General features: G+C 41.7%; 2 protein-coding genes across 2 annotated transcripts; one reads left to right on the top strand and one right to left on the bottom strand.

Annotated features, from left to right (window-relative positions):
• Positions 1 to 2,121: 2,121 nt before the first annotated feature.
• On the bottom strand, positions 2,122 to 4,043 carry LOC133546578 (uncharacterized). Its single transcript, XM_061892355.1, has 2 exons — positions 4,037 to 4,043; positions 2,122 to 3,993 (listed from the first exon to the last, which is right to left on the bottom strand). Exons 1-2 carry the CDS (start codon positions 4,041 to 4,043, stop codon positions 3,074 to 3,076), a joined length of 927 nt encoding a protein of 308 aa, XP_061748339.1. The 3' UTR covers positions 2,122 to 3,073.
• Positions 4,044 to 11,670: 7,627 nt separating this feature from the next.
• LOC133546574 (zinc finger protein OZF-like) lies at positions 11,671 to 22,007 on the top strand. Its single transcript, XM_061892349.1, has 2 exons — positions 11,671 to 12,137; positions 19,647 to 22,007. Exons 1-2 carry the CDS (start codon positions 12,014 to 12,016, stop codon positions 21,068 to 21,070), a joined length of 1,548 nt encoding a protein of 515 aa, XP_061748333.1. The 5' UTR covers positions 11,671 to 12,013; the 3' UTR covers positions 21,071 to 22,007.
• Positions 22,008 to 23,569: the final 1,562 nt, after the last annotated feature.

Here is a 23,569-nt window from a genome sequence, read left to right as displayed (position 1 = left end):
TCGTAGTAGAAGAGTGCGGGTACTTTCCTGGCCCGCCTGCAGTCCAGACATGTCTCCCATCGAAAATGTGTGGCACATTATGAAGCGTAATATACAACAACAAGACCCCGGACTGTTGATTATTTCTGCCCCTATATATGCCTGTCTTTGTTTGCCTTTTGTTCTCGGAGTTTAGTTTGCTACACAAAACAGATGATGTCCCATTTCCCGATTGTGGTAAAAGACTTTTTGTTATACGATTAGCTTCCATGCTATTTTGTTTGTTTGCTTGTCCCTAGTTTATATACTAGCGCTTTTTGTTCCTTTTATCTTCCACGTTAGTTCTGTTTGTTTTGTCTTTAGTGCCTAATGCAAGTGTTTTTTGTTCAAAAATTGTTTTTGTAGTGTATAACAAATCATTATCCTTATCCTCACGCTGTGTTCCATCCTCCACTGCACCCACGAGAGAACAGCTTTTCACCACGATGCCAGCAAGATGTCACAGTAAAGTCCGAGTTAATGAAGCTTCTCTCGCAGCGGAAGTCGAAGAATTCGACAGGATAACGTGGACGTTAGCCTAAGCAATGCAGGCTGGGACATTCCGCGGCGCGCCGTATGTGATGATCTTGGGGCTTGGAGGTCTCCAAGTCCCGCTTGACTCCACTGGGTCCAGCAACACCCCGTCTCACCCCCTCGCACGCGTCGGCAGAGGCGGAAGCCGCGGCGAAGGGCGTCGCGTAGCTAACTCCACCATCACCCCTTCACAGACACAGCCACTTTCAACTCGTCCAGGACTCACCATACACGCCTGGTAATCCTTTTTGTTTTTCTTCTATTGACTCCCCCGGAGTCAATAGAAGAAATCTGATCTGGTGACGTCAGCCCTCTTACGTCCCCAGAACATAGTGGGGATTAAGAATTGTTTTTAGAGCAGGCACTTCCTCAGTCGTCCACAGGGGACATAAATGACAATCTTACACTCCTTAAATACATTTGTTTTCAATCACAGTATAAGTCTTTATTTTCTGAATTTGATTGCTTGATTGATTGATACTTTTATTAGTAGATTGCCCAGTTCAGTACATATTCCGTACAATTGACCACTAAATGGTAACACCCCAATAAGTTTTTCAACTTGTTTAAGTCGGGGTCCACGTTAATCAATTCATGGTACAAATATATACTATCAGCATAATACAGTCATCACACAAGTTAATCATCATAGTATATACATTTAATTATTTACATTATTTACAATCCGGGGGGTGGGATGAGGAGCTTTGGTTGATATCAGAACTTCAGTCATCAACAATTGCATCAACAGAGAAATGTGGACATTGAAACAGTGTAGGTCTTACAGTAGGATATGTACAGCCAGCAGAGAACATAGTGAGTTCAGATAGCATAAGAACAAGTATATACATTAGAAGTACATTTGATTATTTACATTAGGTTATTTATAATCCGGGGACATGGGATGTGAATGGAGGAGGGTATTAGTAAAGGGTTGAAGTTGCCTGGAGGTGTTGTTTTAGAGCGGTTTTGAAGGAATATAGAGATGCACTTACTTTTACACCTGTTGGGAGTGCATTCCACATTGATGTGGCATAGAGAGAGAACGAGTTAAGACCTTTGTTAGATCGGAATCTGGGTTTAACGTGGTTTGTGGAGCTCCCCCTGGTGTTGTCATTGTGGCGGTCATTTACGTTAAGGAAGTAGTTGGACTTGTACTTCGGTATCAAGGAGGTGTAGCGGATTTTATAGACTAGGCTCAGTGCAAGTTGTTTTACTCTGTCCTCCACCCTGAGCCAGCCCACTTTGGAGAAGTGGGTTGGAGTGAGGTGTGATCTGGCGTGGAGGTCTAAAAGTAACCGGACTAGCTTATTCTGGGATGTTTGGAGTCTAGATTTGAGGGTTTTGGAGGTGCTGGAGTACCAGGAGGTGCAAGCGTAATCGAAAAAGGGTTGAATGAGAGTTCCCGCTAGAATCTTCAAGGTGCTTTTGTTGACCAGAGAGGAGATTCTGTAGAGGAATCTCGTTCTTTGGTTGACCTTTTTTATTACCTTGGTTGCCATTTTATCACAGGAAAGATTAGCTTCTAGAATGGAACGTAGGTAGGTGATCTCATCTTTCCTGGTGATAACAATGTCACCCACTTTTATAGTGAAATCACTGACTTTCTTAAAGGGGAACATTATCACAATTTCAGAAGGGTTAAAACCAATAAAAAACAGTTCCCAGTGGCTTATTTTATTTTTCGAAGTTTTTTTCAAAATTTTACCCGTCCTGGAATATCCCTAAAAAAACCTTTAAAGTGCTTGATTTTGGCTATGTGCGAAGCCACTGTTCATTTTCCTGTGACGTCACATAGCGATGCCAATACAAACAACATGGCGGTTACCACAGCAAGATATAGCGACATTAGCTCGGATTCAGCCTCGGATTTCAGCGGCTTAAGCGATTCAACAGATTACGCATGTATTGAAAGGGATGGTTGGAGTATGGAGGCAGATAGCGAAAACGAAATTGAAAAAGAACTTTTCTTTTTATTTATTAACTTTTATTTTTTATTATTGTAAAACTGAAATACACACAATGACAATGTATAAGCTATATGATTCAATTAACATACTGAAATGTTATACACAATATCTAAACATTAGCTTCACACAAATATACAGCATTATCGCCAAACAAATACTGCTGAGTGTTGAAACTATTTCGATGGTGGAAATATGCGACCAGCAGCCATTTTAAATCCTCAAACATTCATTAAATTAGTGCCCAAAAATCGTTTTTCAATACACATCTTACTATCAAACTTAGCAACTTTCCACCTTAGTATTGAGTTACATAAACAAGTTAAACAGTTTACTTACAGACTTATCTTTTCCAAGGCTTGTAAGAGTTAACACAACTCGACTACTTCTTATTGTTTATGAACTAGACGAACATCGTAAACCGGAAGTGCCCAAAGTAAACCGGAAGTGCCCAAACTAATGACGCGCAGCATTTCCCATCGCCACAAGGTGTCAGTAATAGTCCACAATCAAACGGGCATAACACTCCCCGCTTGGTATAATGTTTTATACCACTATACAGTCTCTTTACGAAGGAGCAACACAACCTCTGAAACAGGTCTAGTGTAGATTATTGGAGTACCTTGTCGGATGATCTTAACATCTACTTTTCTTACTTTGTTGTCATGGCTGTTGATAGACTTGACGATGAGTCCAGTGGGACATTCATTTCTTCTCACCTGGCCGTCTTTCAGTAGTACTAGGTCTCCAATTTGCAGGTTAGGCCTTTCTGCATTCCATTTTCTCCTAGTTTGTATGGTTGACAGGTATTCTTGTTTCCATCGCTTCCCGGATCTATCAGAGAGAGATTGGACTTGCCGCCATTGTTGTGAGTGGATGTCTTTCACGTTGAAGTCTCCTGGCGGTGCAGATATGACGTCTCTCTTCAGTGTCAGCAAGGTTGCAGGTGTTAGTATTGCTGGCATCTCTGGGTCAGTTGAAACTGGAATGAGAGGTCTTGCGTTTATAATTGCCATGACCTCAGCCATGAGAGTGGTGAGCACCTCATGAGAAAGGTGAGAGCCTCCCTCCTTAAGGAGCAATGCATCCAGGATACGGCGAGTGATGCCAATTAGTCTTTCCCACACTCCTCCAATGTGGGAAGAGTTTGGCGGATTGAAGATCCAAGTGCACACTTCGTCGTGCAGGTAAGTTTTCAACTCTTTTTCCGACGACTCTTCCTCTTTTTCCAACGACTTGTCCCTCGCCGTCACCTTCTCTTCCTCGCCATGCTTCTCGTCGTCTGTGCTGGAGTCCATGACGATGGCCTTGGACTTGCTCCCCGCTCTGGACTTCTTGGGGCTGGACGAGGAGCGTCCTGCTTGGGCGTCGCTCTTCTTGCCCTTGGCGGCGGACTTGGCGGCCGACACTTTTTTCTTGGCCCTCTTCTTTTTCTTGGCGGGAAGCTGTTTGCCGCTGTTCTGTCTCTGAGGATCTCATCAGTCCCCACGTTGACTTTCAAGATGTCAAAACCATACGGTACATCAGCGAAGCAATACAAAAACTCATGAAAAAAATAAACACAGCAGTAAAACACTTACATACAAACAAGACAGCTGCTTGTACACCCGAAAGAGAACAAAGAACAGTGTCTAAGAGGAGCATCAACATTTGCACTTAAACTGTAAAATCCTGTTTATGATTTATTTACTCTACTTATTTAAATATGAACATTTTCCTTTAGGAAACTTTTATGATTTGTGTGTTGTTGTAGCTGGTATGCTGCAATTTTTTTTATTTTTTCCCCCCCAAGATGGCGACCCTGTAGTGGCTGCTGTTGGCAGGAACTCTGTGCTCTTGTGTCATCCTTTTGTGTTTCCTTCTTCTTTTCATGTTTATATATATATATATATATATATATATATATATATTTTTTTTTTTTGCCTTTTGGTCCGGACCTTTTGGGACTGTGTGACAAGGGGTGGCACTTTCGTGACTTCTGCGGTGCTTTTTTGTGAACTTCTGGATCTGCCTCCTGAGAGCCTTTTGGCCATGGAGACCAGCTGCTGGGTTTCTGCCACACCAGAGTCCGTTTGGAGAGACTGGAGGAGATGCAGATGAAGAGACAGGACTGCGGAGCTAGCACTGAGCGCCGGGACGGAAAAGCTTCACAGTGTCTTGGCTGAATGAGCAGGTATCGGACACCTCGGTCTCTTTGGACATATCCTCACTCATCCATGCGGACTGGACACTGGCCGAGACTTGGTTTGGCGGCCAAGAGTGGAGTCGGCTCTCTTGGTTGCTTTGTTGGGTCTGCTCCCGTCTCTGGCCAAGCTCCCTTCACCCCAGCAGACGATGGCGTGGGACACCACAAAAGCCACCACAGTGTATATGTTTCTTTTACTTTTTATTCATGTATGTATGTAGAAGTGGATGGTTGCATCAGCTCTGCTCTTTTAATGTCCTTTGTCTTCTTTGAAGTTTCCCTCTTCCACACATGAAAGAGGAATGTGTGCTATGGCAATAAGTTGTTTTCTTCCCTTGGCCTCAGTCTGGACCCCCTCTCCAGGGGCCCAGGCTTAGACCGATTTTTTTTTTCTCTCTCATTGCCCCCACTTGTTTACCTGTATGTATCTCACCTTTTTTGCAAGGGGCGCCGCAAGTTGGCAGACCCGTCAGCGATCCTGTTCTGTCTCCCTGGAATGTTTGTCTGACCTTGAATGGGATTCTGCTGAACATTTTAATTTCCCCTCGGGGGTTAATAAAATGTGTCTGATTCTGATGTTTAACATCAACAAAACATAGCTAATTAGTAAAAATAAACTACATTAATTAATCTCTCAACGGTGTTGAGACATTGCTGGACACCGGAGTAGTAACTAAATCCAAATAAAAAATGATTTTATTTTTTTAAGATATCTGGCTTGTATCTTCAGTAGTGTTTGTAAATTTATAGATTTATTGATATGATACCCTAATAAATATTCCTTATCGATACCAGTATTTATCAGTACTCTTGTCGGTACTACATGTCATTTGTGGAAATAAAAACCTGGAAAAAAGGCATTTTAAATAGCATTTCTATTAGCACAAGAGTTTGAACACCTCCAACATGATGTTCTGTAACATTTTAAAGCAGGGAAGTCTTTTATCAGCAGCTGTTTATTTGAAGTCTTAAATAGATAGATGGATAGTACTTCATTGATTCCTTCAGGAAAATTAAAAGAAGTCAACTATGTGTGCAGTGCAAGGTGAAATGCAGTAATGTCATCTTCTTCTCAATAACACACACATCAAACTTTGGCGCGTAGTTGCTTCCTTATTTGTCATTATTCAAAGCTGATTGTAATGTGTAGCAGCGGCAGCTGAACTCAATGTGAAAATGTATCATAGTTATGTCAGTCAGCTGGAATTAAAAATACAAATAGTTGTGCCGTTAGTCCAGAATCTTCACGGTCCTCATGGACAACATAATTAGGAACCATCCATCCATCCATCCATCATCTTCCGTTTATCCGAGGTCGGGTCGCGGGGGCAGCAGCCTAAGCAGGGAAGCCCAGATTTCCCTATCTCCAGCCACTTCGTCTAGCTCTTCCCGGGGGATCCCGAGGCGTTCCCAGGCCAGCCGGGAGACATAGTCTTCCCAACGTGTCCTGGGTCTTCCCCGTGGCATCCTACCAGCTGGACGTGCCCTAAACACATCCCTAGGGAGGCGTTCGGGTGGCATCCTGACCAGATGCCCGAACCACCTCATCTGGCTCCTCTCGATGTGGAGGAGCAGCGGCTTTACTTTGAGCTCCTCCCGGATGGCAGAGCTTCTCACCCTATCTCTAAGGGAGAGCCCCGCCACCCGGCGGAGGAAACTCATTTCGGCCGCTTGTACCCGTGATCTTATCCTTTCGGTCATGACCCAAAGCTCATGACCATAGGTGAGGATGGGAACGTAGATCGACCGGTAAATTGAGAGCTTTGCCTTCCGGCTCAGCTCCTTCTTCACCACAACGGATCGATACAACGTCCGCATTACTGAAGACGCCGCACCGATCCGCCTGTCGATCTCACGATCCACTTTCCCCCCCCTGTGAACAAGACTCCTAGGTACTTGAACTCCTCCACTTGGGGCAGGGTCTCCTCCCCAACCCGGAGATGGCACTCCACCCTTTTCCGGGCGAGAACCATGGACTCGGACTTGGAGGTGCTGATTCTCATTCCGGTCGCTTCACACTCGGCTGCGAACCGATCCAGTGAGAGCTGAAGATCCCGGTCAGATGGAGCCATCAGGACCACATCATCTGCAAAAAGCAAAGACCTAATCCCGTGGCCACCAAACCGGAACCCCTCAACGCGTTGGCTGCGCCTAGAAATTCTGTCCATAAAAGTTATGAACAGAATCGGTGACGGAGTCCAGCCCTCACTGGAAACGTGTCCGACTTACTGCCAGCAATGCGGACCAAGCTCTGGCACTGATCATACAGGGAGCGGACTGCCACAATAAGACATTCCGATACCCCATACTCTCTGAGCACTCCCCACAGGACTTCCCGAGGGACACGGTCGAATGCCTTATCCAAGTCCACAAAGCACATGTAGACTGGTTGGGCAAACTCCCATGCACCCTCAAGAACCCTTCCGAGAGTATAGAGCTGGTCCACAGTTCCACGACCAGGACGAAAACCACACTGTTCCTCCTGAATCCGAGGTTCGACTATCCGGCGAAGCCTCCTCTCCAGTACACCTGAATAAACCTTACCGGGAAGGCTGAGGAGTGTGATCCCACGATAGTTGGAACACACCCTCCGGTCCCCCTTCTTAAAGAGAGGGACCACCACCCCGGTCTGCCAATCCAGAGGTACCGCCCCCGATGTCCACGCGATGCTGCAGAGTCTTGTCAACCAAGACAGCCCCACAGCATCCAGAGCCTTAAGGAACTCCGGACGGATCTCATCCACCCCTGGGGCCTTGCCACCGAGGAGCTTTTTAACTACCTCAGGGACCTCAGCCCCAGAAATACGAGAGCCCACCACAGAATCCCCAGGAACCGCTTCCTCAAAGGAAGACGTGTTGGTGGGATTGAGGAGGTCTTCGAAGTATTCCCTCCACCGATCCACAACATCCGCAGTCGAAGTCAGCAGAACACCATCCGCACCATACACGGTGTTGACAGTGCACTGCTTCCCCTTACTGAGGCGGCGTATGGTGGTCCAGAATCGCTTCGAAGCCGTCCGGAAGTCGTTTTCCATGGCTTCCCCGAACTCTTCCCATGTCCGAGTTTTTGCCTCCTCGACTGCTAAAGCTGCACACCGCTTACCCCGTCGGTACCTGTCCACTGCCTCCGGAGTCCTATGAGCCAAAAGAACCCGATAGGACTCCTTCTTCAGCTTGACAGCATCCCTCACTGCTGGTGTCCACCAACGGGTTCTGGGATTACCGCCACGACAGGCACCAACAACCTTGCGGCCACAGCTCCAATCAGCCGCCTCGACAATAGAGGTTCGGAACATGGTCCACTCGGACTCAATGTCCCGCACCTCCCTCGTGACATGTTCAAAGTTCTCCCGGAGGTGTGAATTGAAACTCTCTCTGACAGGAGACTCTGCCAGACGTTCCCAGCAGACCCTCACAATGCGCTTGGGTCTGCCAGGTCTGTCCGGCATCCTCCCCCACCATCGCAGCCAACTCACCACCAGGTTGTGATCGGTAGAAAGCTCCGCCCCTCTCTTCACCCGAGTGTCCAAAACATGAGGCCGTAAATCCGATGACACAACTACAAAGCCGATCATGGAACTGCGGCCTAGCGTGTCCTGGTGCCAAGTGCACATATGGACACCCTTATGTTTGAACATGGTGTTTGTTATGGACAATCCGTGACGAGCACAAAAGTCCAATAACAAAACACCACTCGGGTCAGATCCGGGCGACCATTCTTCCCGATTACGCCTCTCCAGGTTTCACTGTCGTTGCCAACGTGAGCGTTGAAGTCCCCCAGTAGGACAAGGGAATCACCCGGGGGAGCACTTTCCAGTACTCCCTCGAGTGCTCCCAAAAAGGGTGGGTACTCTGAACTGCCGTTTGGTGCGTAAGCACAAACAGTCAGGACCCGTCCCCCCACCCGAAGGCGGAGGGAGGCTACCCTTTCGTCCACCGGGTTGAACTCAAACGTGCAGGCTTTGAACCGGGGGTCAACGAGAATTGCCACCCCAGCCCGTCGCCTCTCACTGCCGGCAACGCCAGAGTGGAAGAGAGTCCAGTCCCTCTCGAGAGAACTGTTTCCAGAGCCCTTGCTGTGCGTCGAGGTGAGTCCGACTATGTCCAGCCGGAACTTCTCTACCTCGCGGACTAGCTCAGGCTCTTTCCCCCCCAGTGAGGTGACGTTCCACGTCCCAAGAGCTAGCTTCTGTAGCCGAGGATCGGACCGCCAAGTGCCCTGCCTTCGGCTGCCGCCCAGCTCACAATGCACCCGACCTCTATGGCCCCTCCTATGAGTGGTGAGCCCATTGGAGGGATGACCCACGTTGCCTCTTCGGGCTGTGCCCGGCCGGGCCCCATGGGGAGAGGCCCAGCCACCAGACGCTCGCAATCGTGCCCCAACTCCGAGCCTGGCTCCAGAGCGGGGCCCCGGTGACCCGCGTCCGGGCGAGGGAAATCTGAGTTCATTTTGTTGTAATTCCATAGAAGTCTTTGAGCTGCTCTTTGTCTGATCACTCACCTAGGACCTGTTTGTCTTGGGAGACCCTACCAGGGGGCATAAAGCCCCCAGACAACATAGCTCCTAGGATCATTGGGACACGCAAACTCCTCTACCACGGTAAGGTAGCAGCTCAGAGAGGAGCAAGGTTTGTGTTTGAGGATATTGATAGCGACGGACAAGAAAAAAAAAAAAAAAAAAGTTTAAAAAAAAAAAGTTTAAAAAAAAAACGCGATTGCATTGGGACAGATTAGACAATTCTGGGAAATCCCTTATCTTTCTATTGTGTTGCTAGTGTTTTAGTGAGTTTAACAGTACCTGATAGTCAGATGTGTGTGTTCACGGGTGTGTTGACGCCAGTGTCTCAGGGAAGTCGACGGCTGCTTTATGGGCGGCACAAGCTGACCTAAGAAGAGACTTTTTACCACAATTTTCTCACCGAAACCTGCTGGTTGACATTGGGTCGGGATCCATGTTCGCTGTGATCCATAGTAAAGTTTCACCTCTGTGAATTTTAAACAAGGAATCACCGTGTGTTTGTGTGGCTAAAGGCTAAAGCTTCCCAACTCCATTTTTCTACTTTGACTTCTCCAATATTAATTGAACAAATTGCAAAAGATTCAGCAACACAGATCTCCAAAATACTGTGTAATTATGCCGTTAAAGCAGACGACTTTTAGCTGTGTGTGTGTGTGTGTGTGTGTGTGTGTGTGTGTGTGTGTGTGTGTGTGTGTGTGTGTGTGTGTGTGTGTGTGTGTGTGTGTGTGTGTGTGTGTGTGTGTGTGTGTGTGTGTGTTTGCAGCGCTCATATTTCCTAACAGTCTGTGACGTCAAGCATACACGTCATCATTACGTGGCGTTTTCAGGAAAAAACTCCCGGGAAATTTTAAATTGCAATTTAGTAAACTAAAGCGGCCGTATTGGCATGTGTTGCAATGTTAATATTTCATCATTGATATATAAACTATCAGACTGCGTGGTGGCTAGTAGTGGCTTTCAGTGGGCCTTTAGGTCGGGGTCTGATGTCCAGTCATTGATATTGACACCTAAATCGCCCCCTTGTGGTGGAAAATTATAACAGTCATAACTTCCTTCCACATGCTCCAATCTTCCTGATTTGTTTATTTATAGTGGGTCGAGATCATCGTCATTCTACATCCTGTACGCATATTCAAAATGACTTTTTTCATACTCAGCACATTTTCTAACAGAATCTTGTTAATATGCTCACTAAGGTTCTATTCAAATGTAATACAAGTAATACGTAAGACTTTATTTGCACACTTAAGGAGATAAGTTTCCAGGTAAAAAAGATTAATTGTTTATCTATTTATTTTCCATGCATTAATTTAGATCCAGAACACACATTGTTATATATCTTATTATATTATAATGATTACTATAATTGAATGTAAGTTTGTGTAAAATATTTTCACACAACAAAGTGTGAATACATGTTATAAAGTGTGGGGTTGAGTTATAATTGATATAATACAATTAGGTATAGCAAATGCATTTTGTTTACTTGCCAACTATTCAAATTATATTTAATATACATATTTATATAATGTCATGTAATATGAATTCAACATGTCTTATGTTAACATAAGAGTTTATTTGCTAGCCAGTTCTACTTCTGAGTATTTATTTTATTTTCTTATTGAACAATTAAACACACATAAACAATGTTTGGACACATTAAGGTTCTTTCAATACAATATGAGTCAATGTTTTTTCAATATTTTACTCAGCAATATAAAAAAAACCCATCACATTAAATCCAATCCTCTTACAAACAAAACCCGTTAAAGAAAGTAAAAGTAAATATGAGAGACCATTCCAATAAGATTAAAATAAAATATATATAAATAAATGATAAACTTAAACTATTTCAGTAAATATAATAAAGGCTTTTTCTATTTTGTACAATCTTCCAAGATTGGATTAATAAATTCAAATCATTAACACAATGATAGAATTTGGATTTCACTTTAAGAAAGACACTTTTGTGTATGAGAGCAAATATTTCACACTTTTTAAAAATTGATATAAATTCACGACACGATCGGTCCACGCATGCTCGAAGATTACGTCACTTCCTGCATTTACAATTTGTTTTATGTCAGAGTTCGTGCGAAATCACGTTCTGTGATATTTGAATGTTTTATTAATGTTTTGTAGGAAAATAGATTATCTTGGAGAAAAAGGGAACAACAATAAAAACATGTGGAATCAGGCAGTAATATCGCTACAATTTCTAGCACTTTCACTCTTGTCATTGCAATGAATGTCGCACGGGGGCGCCACTGAACCCCAACATTAAAGCTTTGTTTGATATACTTTGAATTTATTTTTGAAAAACAAGACACTCGTTTATATCACATTGTATTTCAAACAAATATTACAGGTTATAAAAGCATGGTAACAGTGACAGCAGGCAATATCTTATATAGAGCTACCTCTTCCACCGCTCAGCTGTGACGTCATTCCCAGCTTCCGGTGTAAACGGAAAGCAGCAGAAGAGAGCAGTACTGCCTTGTAACGTCAAGTGTGCCAAGTGAGCAGGACGCTAATAAGTCAGTCTTATTATTTGTTATCCAGTTTATAATATTTACGGCGCATAAAATACATCTTTGATTCATTATTTAAGGATAAAGTGGTCTCGATGCGCTAGAAGCACTGTGCCGCTTCTCGTGCTATCTTTGCTTGTTAGTTAGCTTAGCTGGCTAGTTAGCTTAGCTTGTTAGCTGCTAACAGAAGACACAGAAGTTATCAACACATCGCTAAGTAGAGATCAAGTGTGAGAGTAAAGTGTTGTGATTGTGTGAAAATGTGCGAAAGTAGGATAGCAAAGTATGAGGAGGAACTTTGTCCAACAAAAGAGGAGAAGGAGCGACAACATCAACTACTGGACGCTGTTTTCAAGAAACATCAAGTTGTGTTACACAGAACAGGTTTGTTTACTTCTTACTCTCACATCTTTACTAACTTTACATTTATTAATAACACTATGTTTAATATATTGTGTATAAGAAGTTGTGTTGTCTTGTGAGGATGATGCATTCCGTCTGCTACTTGCAACGTGGTCTTGCAACCACGTGGTTGTCTGTGTTCTGTGGAATGTAACTACTAAAGATGAGTTACATATCCCAGTCTATTTCTACAATAAACTGTCAGTGGTGGAACAAGTCAGAGTTGGGCTGTGGACGAGCTCCATGACATGGCCCCCTAAACCCAAATAATAAAGGTAACTCTACCATCATTTTATAACACACACATGCCTTTCTGGGTTTTCTACCAACAATCTCTAAGCAGGTTTTAAAACGTTTGCCAGCCATTTTTGCTGAAATTTGCATTTTCCCGACATGCATTTATTTTCTCACTTTCACCACAGCATCAGCCTGTTCACAGGATGTAGAACAATTATCAAAGGGGATCTGATTTTTTTTATTTTTTTCTTATATCATTCACAATCCATATGTAAGACAATAACATGTTTTTATATTGTATGCATTCTAAGTCCTAAACAAACATTAGCACAATCTTGACCATCCTAATTCTCACAATGGAGTCAATGAGAGCGCCTCTATTCCGCTCACTAATAAGAATTAGTTGATCAATATAATATAGCCAGAAGTAATTTTTTTAAATGCTATCTCTTTAAAACATGCTCTAAAAATGCATATCCTCTTGAAATATGTCTTTTAATAGCCACAAACTGGAGGATACATTTTAATTAGGACACATTTTAAATAAATAGTGTAAAGGTTTTATGGAATTTTCCAGGGTGTACCCCGCCTTCCGCCCACCTGTGAGTCCAAAAGGGACAAGTGGTAGAACATGGATGGATGGATGGGACATTATAGACAGCCCTCAAATTTTTACTTTTTAAGGTCAAGACAAGTGTTGCGTAAAAGGAGGGTTCATATTTTAGGGCACCAAGGCAAATGTTATTTTCTTTCCAGTTTGTTAATTAAATGTAGAATTGCTCACATTTATTTGTGCAATAAATCTTTAGACAATGTTGACCCGTACTTTGGATCAAAGCATAATAATTGTGTAAATGCATCAATAAGTTCATTACGCTTGTTTAAGGTGCTTTTTTTTTTAAAAACTTTATTTTGTTAGCGCAGTCAGACCTATTATTGTGAGGGGGAAGTGTGTTGCTGTTCTCATAACGATGTGTGGAGGCGACAGTTGCGACTGCTGTCCTGTTTGTACATTATTCCAACATTGATGATGTCATTCACAACAACACAAGCAGATGAGATGTGTTGCGGGTGTATGGATTTTCCCTGCTAGCTTTAGCTTCGTAGTTTAGTCGCTATTTTGAATGAGAGCGTGTTTAAAGGATGAATGAGTGGTCCAGAACACATTATTTTCCGGGGGCAGCAACCTAAGCAGTGAAGCCCAGACTTCCCTCTTCCCAGCCACTTCATCCAACTCCTCCCAGGGGATCCGGAGGCATTCCCAGGCCAGCCGGGAGACATAGTCTTTCCAAAGTGTCCTGGGTCTTCCCCGTGACATCCTACCGAGTGAGGCGTTTGGGTGGCATCCTGACCAGATGGCCAAACCACCTCATCTGGCTCCTCTCCATGTGGAGGAGCAGCGGCTTTACTTTGAGTTATAAATGATAGATGGGTTGTACTTGTATAGCGCTTTTCTACCTTCAAGGTACTCAAAGCGCTTTGACACTACTTCCACATTTACCCATTCACACACACATTCACACACTGATGGAGGGAGCTGCCATGCAAGACGATAACCAGCACCCATCAGGAGCAAGGGTGAAGTGTCTTGCTCAGGACACAACGGACGTGACGAGGTTGGTACTATGTGGGGATTGAACCAGGGACCTTGGGTTGCGCACGGCCACTCTTCCACTGTGCCACGCCGTCCCTCCTAGATGACAGAGCTTCTCGCCCTATCTCTAAGGGAGAGCCCCGGCACCCGGCGAAAGAAGCTAATTTCGGCCGCTTGTACCCGTGATCTTGTCTTAACCCAAAGCTCATGACCATAAGTGAGGATGGACCGTAGAGTGACCGATAAAGAGAGTTTTGCCTTCCGGCTCAGCTCCTTCTTCATCACAACGGATCGATACAGCGTCCGCATTACTGAAAACGCCGCACCGATTCGCCTGTCGATCTCACGATTCCCTCTTCCCTAACTCGTGGACAAGTCTCCTAGGTACTTGAACTCCTCCACTTGGGGGAAGATCTCCTCCCCAACCCGGAGATGGCACTCCACCCTTTTCCGGGCGAGAACCATGGACTTGGAGGTGCTGATTCCCATCCCAGTCGCTTCACACTCTGCTGCAAACCGATCCAGTGAGAGCTGAAGATCTTGGCCAGATGAAGCCATCAGGACCACATCATCTGCAAAAAGTAGAGACCTAATCCTGCTGCCACCAAACCAGATCCCCTCAACGCCTTGACTGCGCCTACAAATTATATCCATAAAAGTTACGAACAGGATCGGTAACAAAGGGCAGTCTTGGCGGAGTCCAACCCTCACTGGAAACGGGTCCGACTTACTACCGGCAATGCAGACCAAGTTCTGACACTGATCATAGTGGTAGCGGACCGCCACAATCAGACTCTCTGAGCACTCCCCACAGGACTTCCCGAGGGACACGGTCGAATGCCTTCTCCAAGTCCACAAAGCACATGTAGACTGGTTGGGCAAACTCCCATGCACCCTCGAGGACCCTGCCCAGAGTATAGAGCTGGTCCACAGTTCCATGACCAGGACTAAAACCACACTGTTCCTCCTGAATCCGAGGTTCGACTATCTGGCCTAGGCTCCTCTCCAGTACACCTGAATAGACTTTACCGGCAAGGCATTATTTTCCCTGACAAATGTTGCTTCTCCTAAGAATGACAACATTGCTCTTACATTTTTTGTCAATTTCCCTGATATTGTGCAATGAAAAGCAGATTTTGTTATATTAGCCAGTTCTGTGACACCGGAAGTCATTTTTGAAATAATATGCCTTATTTTTTGTTGAGTTCAGTGATTATTGATTGGATTATTACTTTGGGAAGGTCAGAGAAGATGAGTTGTGGTCTTGTGAGAATTTTCTCATAGGTCACCTGCTAATGTTAGCTAAGTTAGCTGCTCATGTGTGTTGGAGTGGAGACGGCTGAGGGGAGTCGTGTATGAAACAAGCTCAGCTTCCTCATGAACATGACATGATGATGTCACATAAGGACTACACGCCTACACTCACACAAGAATGGCAACGTTTGGGCCCCCAGACCCGCTTTATTTTTGTCTTATTGAGGCAGCGCTTTTTTACGCTTTCAGACCAAACGAACGAAGTTTGAGAGCCGCAGCTGGAGAAAATAAACACACAGTGTATCCATGACTGCAAAGTTCATTGACCGTTTGTTTGATTGACTGACTAATGTTTTAATACCTCCGTTTTATTACCTCTCACACAAACATTCTTGTGGGGGAGTTTTCTGTGTCTACGTACCTTCCACACATGCGTACACCCACCTGAGTAACATTTCTCCAAGTTGCACCATCCCCACATTTTTTAACCTATTCAAACCATTCCAACATCAACACATTCCACTCACATACATTATATATTAAGGTTTATTTGAAATAGGGACGGATCCAAAAAACTCAGACATCTGAAACAGTTATCCAATGTATGCATCATAGTGTTTGTAGCCAAAGCTAATTTACAACACTTGTCCCCAACAACAACAACAACACAGATCCAACATCATTAAAACAAGAAAATGAAAATAAGACAAAAAAGAGTCGATAATAATGATAATAGAAATAATACAAAGTGCAAACTAGATAAAAGCCAATAATAATAACAACAACACAAAGTGCAGGCTAGATAAAAAACAATTAGTAAAAATTAGAAAAAACTAAACATGGGAACACGATTGCTGCTCAACTAGCCATAATTTTGTTTGTTTTTTGAAAGTGACAAGTGCAGTCATACTTTTCAAAGTGTCAGGTAAAGAGTTCCATAGTTGTGGTCTTTTTATTGAAAAGGCAGTCAGGGCAAAAGATGTTCTACAGAATGGAACACAACAGTTGCCTTTTGACATTGCTCTGGTGGTAGTTCTGGTACCACTTTGCAGTCTTGTAATGGCCTTGCAGAGCAATTGGGGAGCAGAGTTATCCAAACATTTAAAAACCAGTTCGACTGTATGTAACAAAATAAAATTGGTAAAACTTAAAATATTCTATTTGGTTAAAATTTGGCAAGGTTTTCATCCATCTGGGAATTGCCCAGTTTTAATGGAAATATTAAAATGTGGTTAAAATTTGGCAATGATGATATCGTATTCTCTTCTTGTCTAGGACTTTCAAGGCACGGTAATAAAGACACTCAATGGTCTTGACTGCTGATGGTGTGCCTGGGACCATGTAGTTAAGCTATAAGATATGTGTGAAAGAATCATTGAATTCATAAAAGTAAAAGCACAGCTGAGAGTTAAGCAGTTTTTTATAATCTTAAAACAGCCTAGGTTGGCCTTCAGAGTTTTGCACATTTTCTTAATGTGACTTTTAAAATTCAGCTGATAGTCTATGATTATGCCCAAATATTTGACTTCAGGTACTTGTTCAATGACCTCATCATTAATTTTTATATTCAGGTTTTTTTGAGGTTGTTTTTTTATGGAGAAGCAGACAGTTAGTCTTTTTAGTGTTTAGGGTTAAACAGGATGATGCCAGCCAAGATGCTATTTTGTCTAATTTGGCTTTTAGCTTTTCAGCAACTAGAGTACAGGTCTTACCAGATGTATATATGACTGTGTCATCCGCATACATCTGTAAATCTATATCTGTGCATACATCTGGTAGGTCATTGATGTATAGACTAAATAGTATCGGTCCCAAGACACTACCCTGAGGTATCCCTGTTTCAATTTTGCGGAAGGAAGATCTCACATTATTAACGGTGACACATTGTTCACGGCCCTTTAGATATGACTCAAGACAGGACAATGACTGTTTGAATAAGTTGAATTTACAGTAGTTACAGTAGTTTTGAAATTAAAATGTTATGATTGACTGTATCAAATGCTTTTTTAAGTCTGAAAATTCTGCACCGACTACCTGTCCTTTGTCAAGGGAATGTTTGATCTTTTCAGTTAAAAAACAAGTGGCAGGTTCTGTAGAATGGTTACGTCTGAATCCGAATTGCAAGGGATTCAAATAGTGATTTGTCTCAAGGTGGTGCATTAGTTGTTCCGAAACAATCTTCTCCAGGACTTTAGATGAAACTGGAAGAAGGCTGATGGGTCTATAGTTAGATGTTAATCCAGCATCACCAGATTTTAAAAGTGGTATTACCTGTGCAGTTTTCCATCCATCTGGGAATTGCACAGTTTTAATGGAAATATTAATAAGACGGGTAAGAGGCTGTATAAGGATGCCGCTATATTTAAAAAATAAAAGCTGTGTCTAGGTTATAAATATCCTTTGAGTATGTGGTGTTTAGGTCATGTATGGCATTTAAGACAGTTGTCTGACTAACCTCCTTGAGCTGAAATGAGCTGTCTTGTTTATCAGGTATGTCTGTTGTTTGATCATCATTAGTCAGACAGGAAAAACCCGAGGAAAGGTTTTTGACAGATTCTATAAAGAATTCTTTGAACTCATTTGAGACTTGAGTACAATCAGTAATGATTTTGTCTCCTACTTTAGTTTATATTGGGTTTGGGTGGTGTTACCCTCTGGGTTTAATAGGTTGTGTAGTAGTTTCCAGATCATTTTGCCATTTCCTTTGGCCTCTAAAAGCATGTGGATGTAATAGTTTGATTGGGACATTCCGAGATGTTTAACTACTTGATTACGTAAGTCTTTAAATATTTTCGAATCTGTCACTACGAGTTTTGATAAAAGTTTTTGAGGCATAATCTCTTATTTTCATTAATTTCCGGATATCATAATTTTTTCGCTTTCTAATATATTGATCAATAATGCGTCCGATAGTAGACATTAGCTGATTACAACAGGCGTGTACTTGGTCATGTTGTTGGAGCTCGTCTCAAGTAAGACCCTTTAATTCGTTTTCAAATGCAGTTGTTGATTGGTGAGGGATCTCAAGTTTAAAAGTTTTCTGATCTTGACTTTTAAACCTCGTCAGACGTTTCTTTGTGGGTTTTCTTGCAGCTAATGTCAGATTATCATCTAACAAGCCGGTAACTAGATTTTATGATTCTGTCAGGCTTGTTTGTGAAGATTACTCAAGATACTCAATTAGTGTCTGAGTGTTTTTAGTGATACATGTGGGGTTTGTATCTTCTGACTAAAGTCATGTTTGGATGTGAGGTCTTTTATTTTTTTTCTGCAGTGTTTATCTAGCCAATTTAAGTTGAAGTCTCCGAAGACAGGTACTTCACTGTTATTCTTAAAATTCTTAAACAGTACATCTAAGTCTTCGCATAGCATTGCAGCGCACGCAGATGGAGGGCTGTATACCACCAATACATTGAACTGCATGTTTTGTGATAGTGTGACATTGATACATAAACATTCAGTAGATATATCAGCAGTCAGGGGAATTTCCTTTGCATTAAGTAAGTCTTTGACATATATCAGTACCCCCTCCCCTTCCTACAGTTCGGTCCCTTCTAAAACATTTATATCCCGGAACACTGATTAAGCTGGTTAAAATGTTATCATGCAGCCACGTTTCACTTATGCATAGAAAATCAAGATTAGACTCGGACAGTAATAATCTGATTTCATCACACTTGGGAACTAGGCTTCGGATGTTTATGTGACCTCCCAAAATACCTTTGGGTTTCATTGCAGGATCCCAAATCACTTTAGCAGGATTAACAGTATAAAAAAGCAGTCTGTTTCTGCTTCGTCTGTGCTTGTGTTTGGATTGTTCTTTTTTCACCTTTTATAGAAGCCAGGCGGTGGAAACTGACACATTGACTCTGAAACAAAAAACGGATCGAGTCTGTTGCCGTGGCGCTGCCGTTCCACATCCAGTGGAAATCCTGGTTACACTTACAAACGTTGCTTGGCGAGATCAATGAAGAAACCTTACTTCGGGTTCAAGGCACGAAGGAAAAGGAAATACACTTTCAAACCAGAGCACTCGCAGTGAGCAAACTCGACCACAAGATGGCGTCATAACAGCAACAACAATACAGAATAAAGATTTACACTGTAAACGACTTAATCTTTTCTCCAAGTTTATACATCAGTAACTGACATCAAAATCCCAGAGGGCGCTAGAGCCTATCCCAGCTGCACTCAGGTTAAAGGGAATTTATTGCAATATAGATTTTAGGCCATATTGCCCAGCCCTCGTAAAAAGTTGTCTTATTTTCCTCTTAATAATGTTGTGAAGAGCAGTGTGCTGGTTTTCAGGCCAATTCATATAATATCTTGTTTTTTTTAAGTTCATGTGAACTTACTGACTGAATCTGGACATTTCGCAAGCATGTTTGTCATTTTGTGTCCTGCAGATGTCTGTGAAGAACATGTTCTGCCTGAAAAACAGGAGTGTAGCTTCAGGATGGTGAAGGAGGATCCATCGAAGAGGAAGACCAGGCACCACGGACCCTCTGGCGTCTCCTTTTCCTCTTTGACACAGACCCTTCCCAGTAAAATGGAAGAGGAAGACTCACTGATGCCCCACATTAAAGAGGAAGAGGAGGAACACAGCATCACTCAAGAGGGAGATCATCTTGAAGGACTGGAGGAGTTCCCAGTGACTGGTGTCCCTGTGAAGAGTGAAGATGATGAGGTGAAAGGTGAAAGTGAGGAGAGGGGAGGGGGGGAGCCTCCAAGCAGCAGCTCAACACAACACATGACAACAGAAGCTGATGGAGACCACTGTGGAGGATCACAAGCAGACAAGCTCTTAGCTCCACTATCAGATAGTGAGGACACAACGTCACACTCTCCTGACACTGATGATGAAGACTCTAAAGATGATAAGACATGTCACACTGACAACACTCACTTCACATGTCCTCACTGTCACAAAACCTTTAAATACCATTGTCGTCTGAAAAGACACATGAAAACACACACTGGAGAAAAACCTTTTTCTTGTTCAATCTGTAGTAAAGGTTTTGTTGAAAAGCAGAGTTTGAAAAAACACACAATATTACACACTGGTGAAAACCCTTTTATCTGTTCAATCCGTGGTAAAGGTTTTGTCGAAACTCAGAAATTGAAAGAACACATGAGAACACACACCGGTGAAAAACCTTTTTCTTGTTCAATCTGTGGCTTATCTTTTTCAAGGAAGCAACATTTGAAAGTACACATGAGAACGCACACTGGCAAAAAACATTTTTCCTGTTCAGTCTGTGGTAAGGGTTTTACAAATGGTCACAATTTGAAAGTACACATGACAACGCACACTGGAGAAAAATCTTTTATCTGTTCAATCTGTAGTAGAGGTTTTGTTCTAAGTAAATATTTGAAAGTACACATGAGAATGCACACTGGAGAAAAACCTTTTTCTTGTTCAATCTGTAGCTTATCTTTTTCAAGGAAGGAACATTTGAAAGTACACATGAGAATACACACTGGCAAAAAACCTTTTTCCTGTTCAACCTGTGGTAAAGGTTTTACACAAAGTCAGAGTTTGAAAATACACATGAGAACACACATTGGAGAAAAACCTTTTTCTTGTTCAATCTGCGGTAAAGGTTTTACACAAAGTCAGAGTTTGAAAGAACACATGAAAATACACAGTGTAGAAAAACCTTTTTCTTGTTCAATTTGTTGTAAAGATTTTTTAAATCGACAGTCTGTAAAAGTACACATGAGAACACACACTGGCGAAAAACCTTTTTCCTGTTCAACCTGTGGTAAAGGTTTTACACAAAGTCAGTGTTTGAAAAGACACACTAGAACACACACTGGTGAAAAATGACATTTCTGTTGAATCTGCAACAGAAGCTTTTGTGACCGATCAAAGCTTGTAAGACACATGAGAAGACACCCAGGAGAGAAAGTGTTGAGTTGCAGTGTGTGTGGTGAAAGATTGTCTTCTAAGTACCAGTGTAAGAAACACAAGTGTGCTGGTGAGAACAGCAGCAGCAAATGAAACTGCAGGATTTGAAATAAACTGTCCAGACTTTCATTTTGACTTTCTAACAACATCAGCACATATAACATGTGTGACATTGTTGTTTGTCTAACAAACTGGTTAATATGCTTCTACATTTATAGATTTGATAATATGAAATATTGAAGTGTGACATATTTGTATTTGTAATTGTTAATAATCCCATAGATTATCACCTTTATATGATATACATATGTACTGGTTCACATCTGAAACATCTTCTGGACCACTTCAGGAAGCATATTATTATTTACTTTATACATCATCTGAACAGTTGTCTTTTATACAGTTTTAAAATGTGTGACTTTATGAATCATTTGTTGGGTCTCTATAATCCAGTTTATTAATGATCTTTATTACTGTCTTTTGTAATATGATGATTGTGTTGTGATTGTTTCATATGTATGTCCCCAGACCTTTATGCAATATAAAAGTGAGAGAAAATGGCTGAATTGTTTGTGCAAGGATGGTTTTGTTTTTACAAACTTACATTTGTGGATAAAACAAAAACTCCTATTATTGTGTTTTAAACATTTTTATGGTTGTTTTTCTTTTTAACATCCCCAAAACAATATCAATATCAATCAAAGTTTGTCGTTTTGGCAAAAGCCAATATTATACATAGATTTACTTTGCATACATTCCCTATCACAGAACGAACAAGTGTTGTCTTCAATTGCAATTCAATATCCTAAAAATTATTTTAAGTGGTCAATTCCGATGTTGTTTTTTTTCCAAAATGAACCCCTTTGCCTTTGGAAGATTGGAAACTTTCAAGTTCCATTTTTTTTAATATACTATTGAAGAAATAGTAAATAATTACAAAAGATGGTATGCTGTAATTAGAATGTTTTTTACAAAAGCCTTTTATTTTTAGTAATTATTTTTATTTGCAGGATGTCGTTAATGAAATCTTCAATTCATAAAATACATTTCTCACTCAATAAGTGCATCAGCGACCAAATGCCTTTTTCAAACCATTGCTGTACAAAGATGGATTTGTTTCTCATTTTAATATAAGAACAATTCCATAGTGGAGTATTGTGTGTGATGAAGTTGTGTTTGTAAATTAGTTTCCAGTACAACAACACTACTCTAGCCTTGACTGGAGGGCAAAGCAGGTCTAAATAGCAACCGGCCTATTGACAGTCCAGGTGTGGCCAGGTGCCAATCAGCCGCATCTGAGGGGAAACAGCTCTCAGAAAGACAAGCAGGAAACTGAACCAAAATAAGAGCGCTTACAGGAAATAAAAACAAACACAGAGGACAAAACCTAACTAAACTGTCAGTGACAAATTTGACACATTTATTAAAAAAACAAAACTTCTATCGATATTTGCAGTTGCGGCATTTTGTTAATATGAAGGTGAAAAATGTAACAAAGACCAGCATATGTTTAATTGAACTATTTACAAAAGTTTACAATTCAGAAACTATTGATAGAAGTGTTTCATGCTTGTATAGGAAATCATATTCAACTTTATATATTAAAACAAAATGGGAGAAGGAAGGAGGGATAACTATATCTGAGGAAGAATGGACAATAAAATGGAGATATCAATGGACTTGTAGCAGCTCACCCAAGTGGAGAGTTTGGCTGGGAAAGTTTTATTCCACCTTCTCAGAAGTCTCAGTATGATAACAACTCCCCTGCCTGTTGGACAAATTGTGGGAATCTAAAGGCAAACCACTAGCATGTTTTCTGGGACTGCTCTGCCATAAAGGACTATTGGAAAGAGATACACCAAGCTCTACAGGATATTTTCAAATCACCCCTTGAAAGTAACATTCTGTTTTTCACACATCGCACCTCAGGATTGGCTGAAAAAAGAGAAATACTTCATGAATATCCTACTAGTGGTTTGTAAAAAGAGCATTACCAGGAAATGGATATTACAGGAGAGCCCAACTTTGAAGAAATGGATGGAAATCACAATGGACATTTATAAAACACAGAAGATAACAGCTTTTTTTAAATGATAAACTAGAGAAATGTACTTCATACTGGGAATACTGGCTCCATTATGTCACGCCACATAAGCCTGATTTTATTTTTTCCAATTCGTGATTAAACTGTTATTTTTTTTTTAAAGATGACTCCCTATATGTACATAGTTTTTTCTATTTATTTATTTACTAACTGTTCATATTCTTTCATTTTTTTTATTATTATTATCGTTATTATTGTTAATATTACTTTGGTTAGTTTTTTTTTCTTTTTTTGCTGATTTTCTGTGAGTGTTTTGCTGGATTTCAGCAGTTTGTTTTGTTTGCTTCATAGAAAAGTTGCTCTGGGTTTTTGTT

Source organism: Nerophis ophidion, unplaced genomic scaffold, assembly GCF_033978795.1.
Source record: "Nerophis ophidion isolate RoL-2023_Sa unplaced genomic scaffold, RoL_Noph_v1.0 HiC_scaffold_33, whole genome shotgun sequence".
Taxonomy (NCBI): domain Eukaryota; kingdom Metazoa; phylum Chordata; class Actinopteri; order Syngnathiformes; family Syngnathidae; genus Nerophis; species Nerophis ophidion.
This window is presented reverse-complemented; position numbering and strand designations above follow the sequence as displayed.

What these genes read in the sequence shown, in the direction of transcription:
- LOC133546574 (XM_061892349.1), top strand. Translation starts at nt 12,014, where the DNA reads ATGTGCGAAAGTAGGATAGCAAAGTATGAGGAGGAACTTTGTCCAACA. An exon ending in AGTTGTGTTACACAGAACAG is followed by an intron (nt 12,138 to 19,646) that starts GTTTGTTTACTT and finishes TGTGTCCTGCAG; the next exon opens with ATGTCTGTGAAGAACATGTT.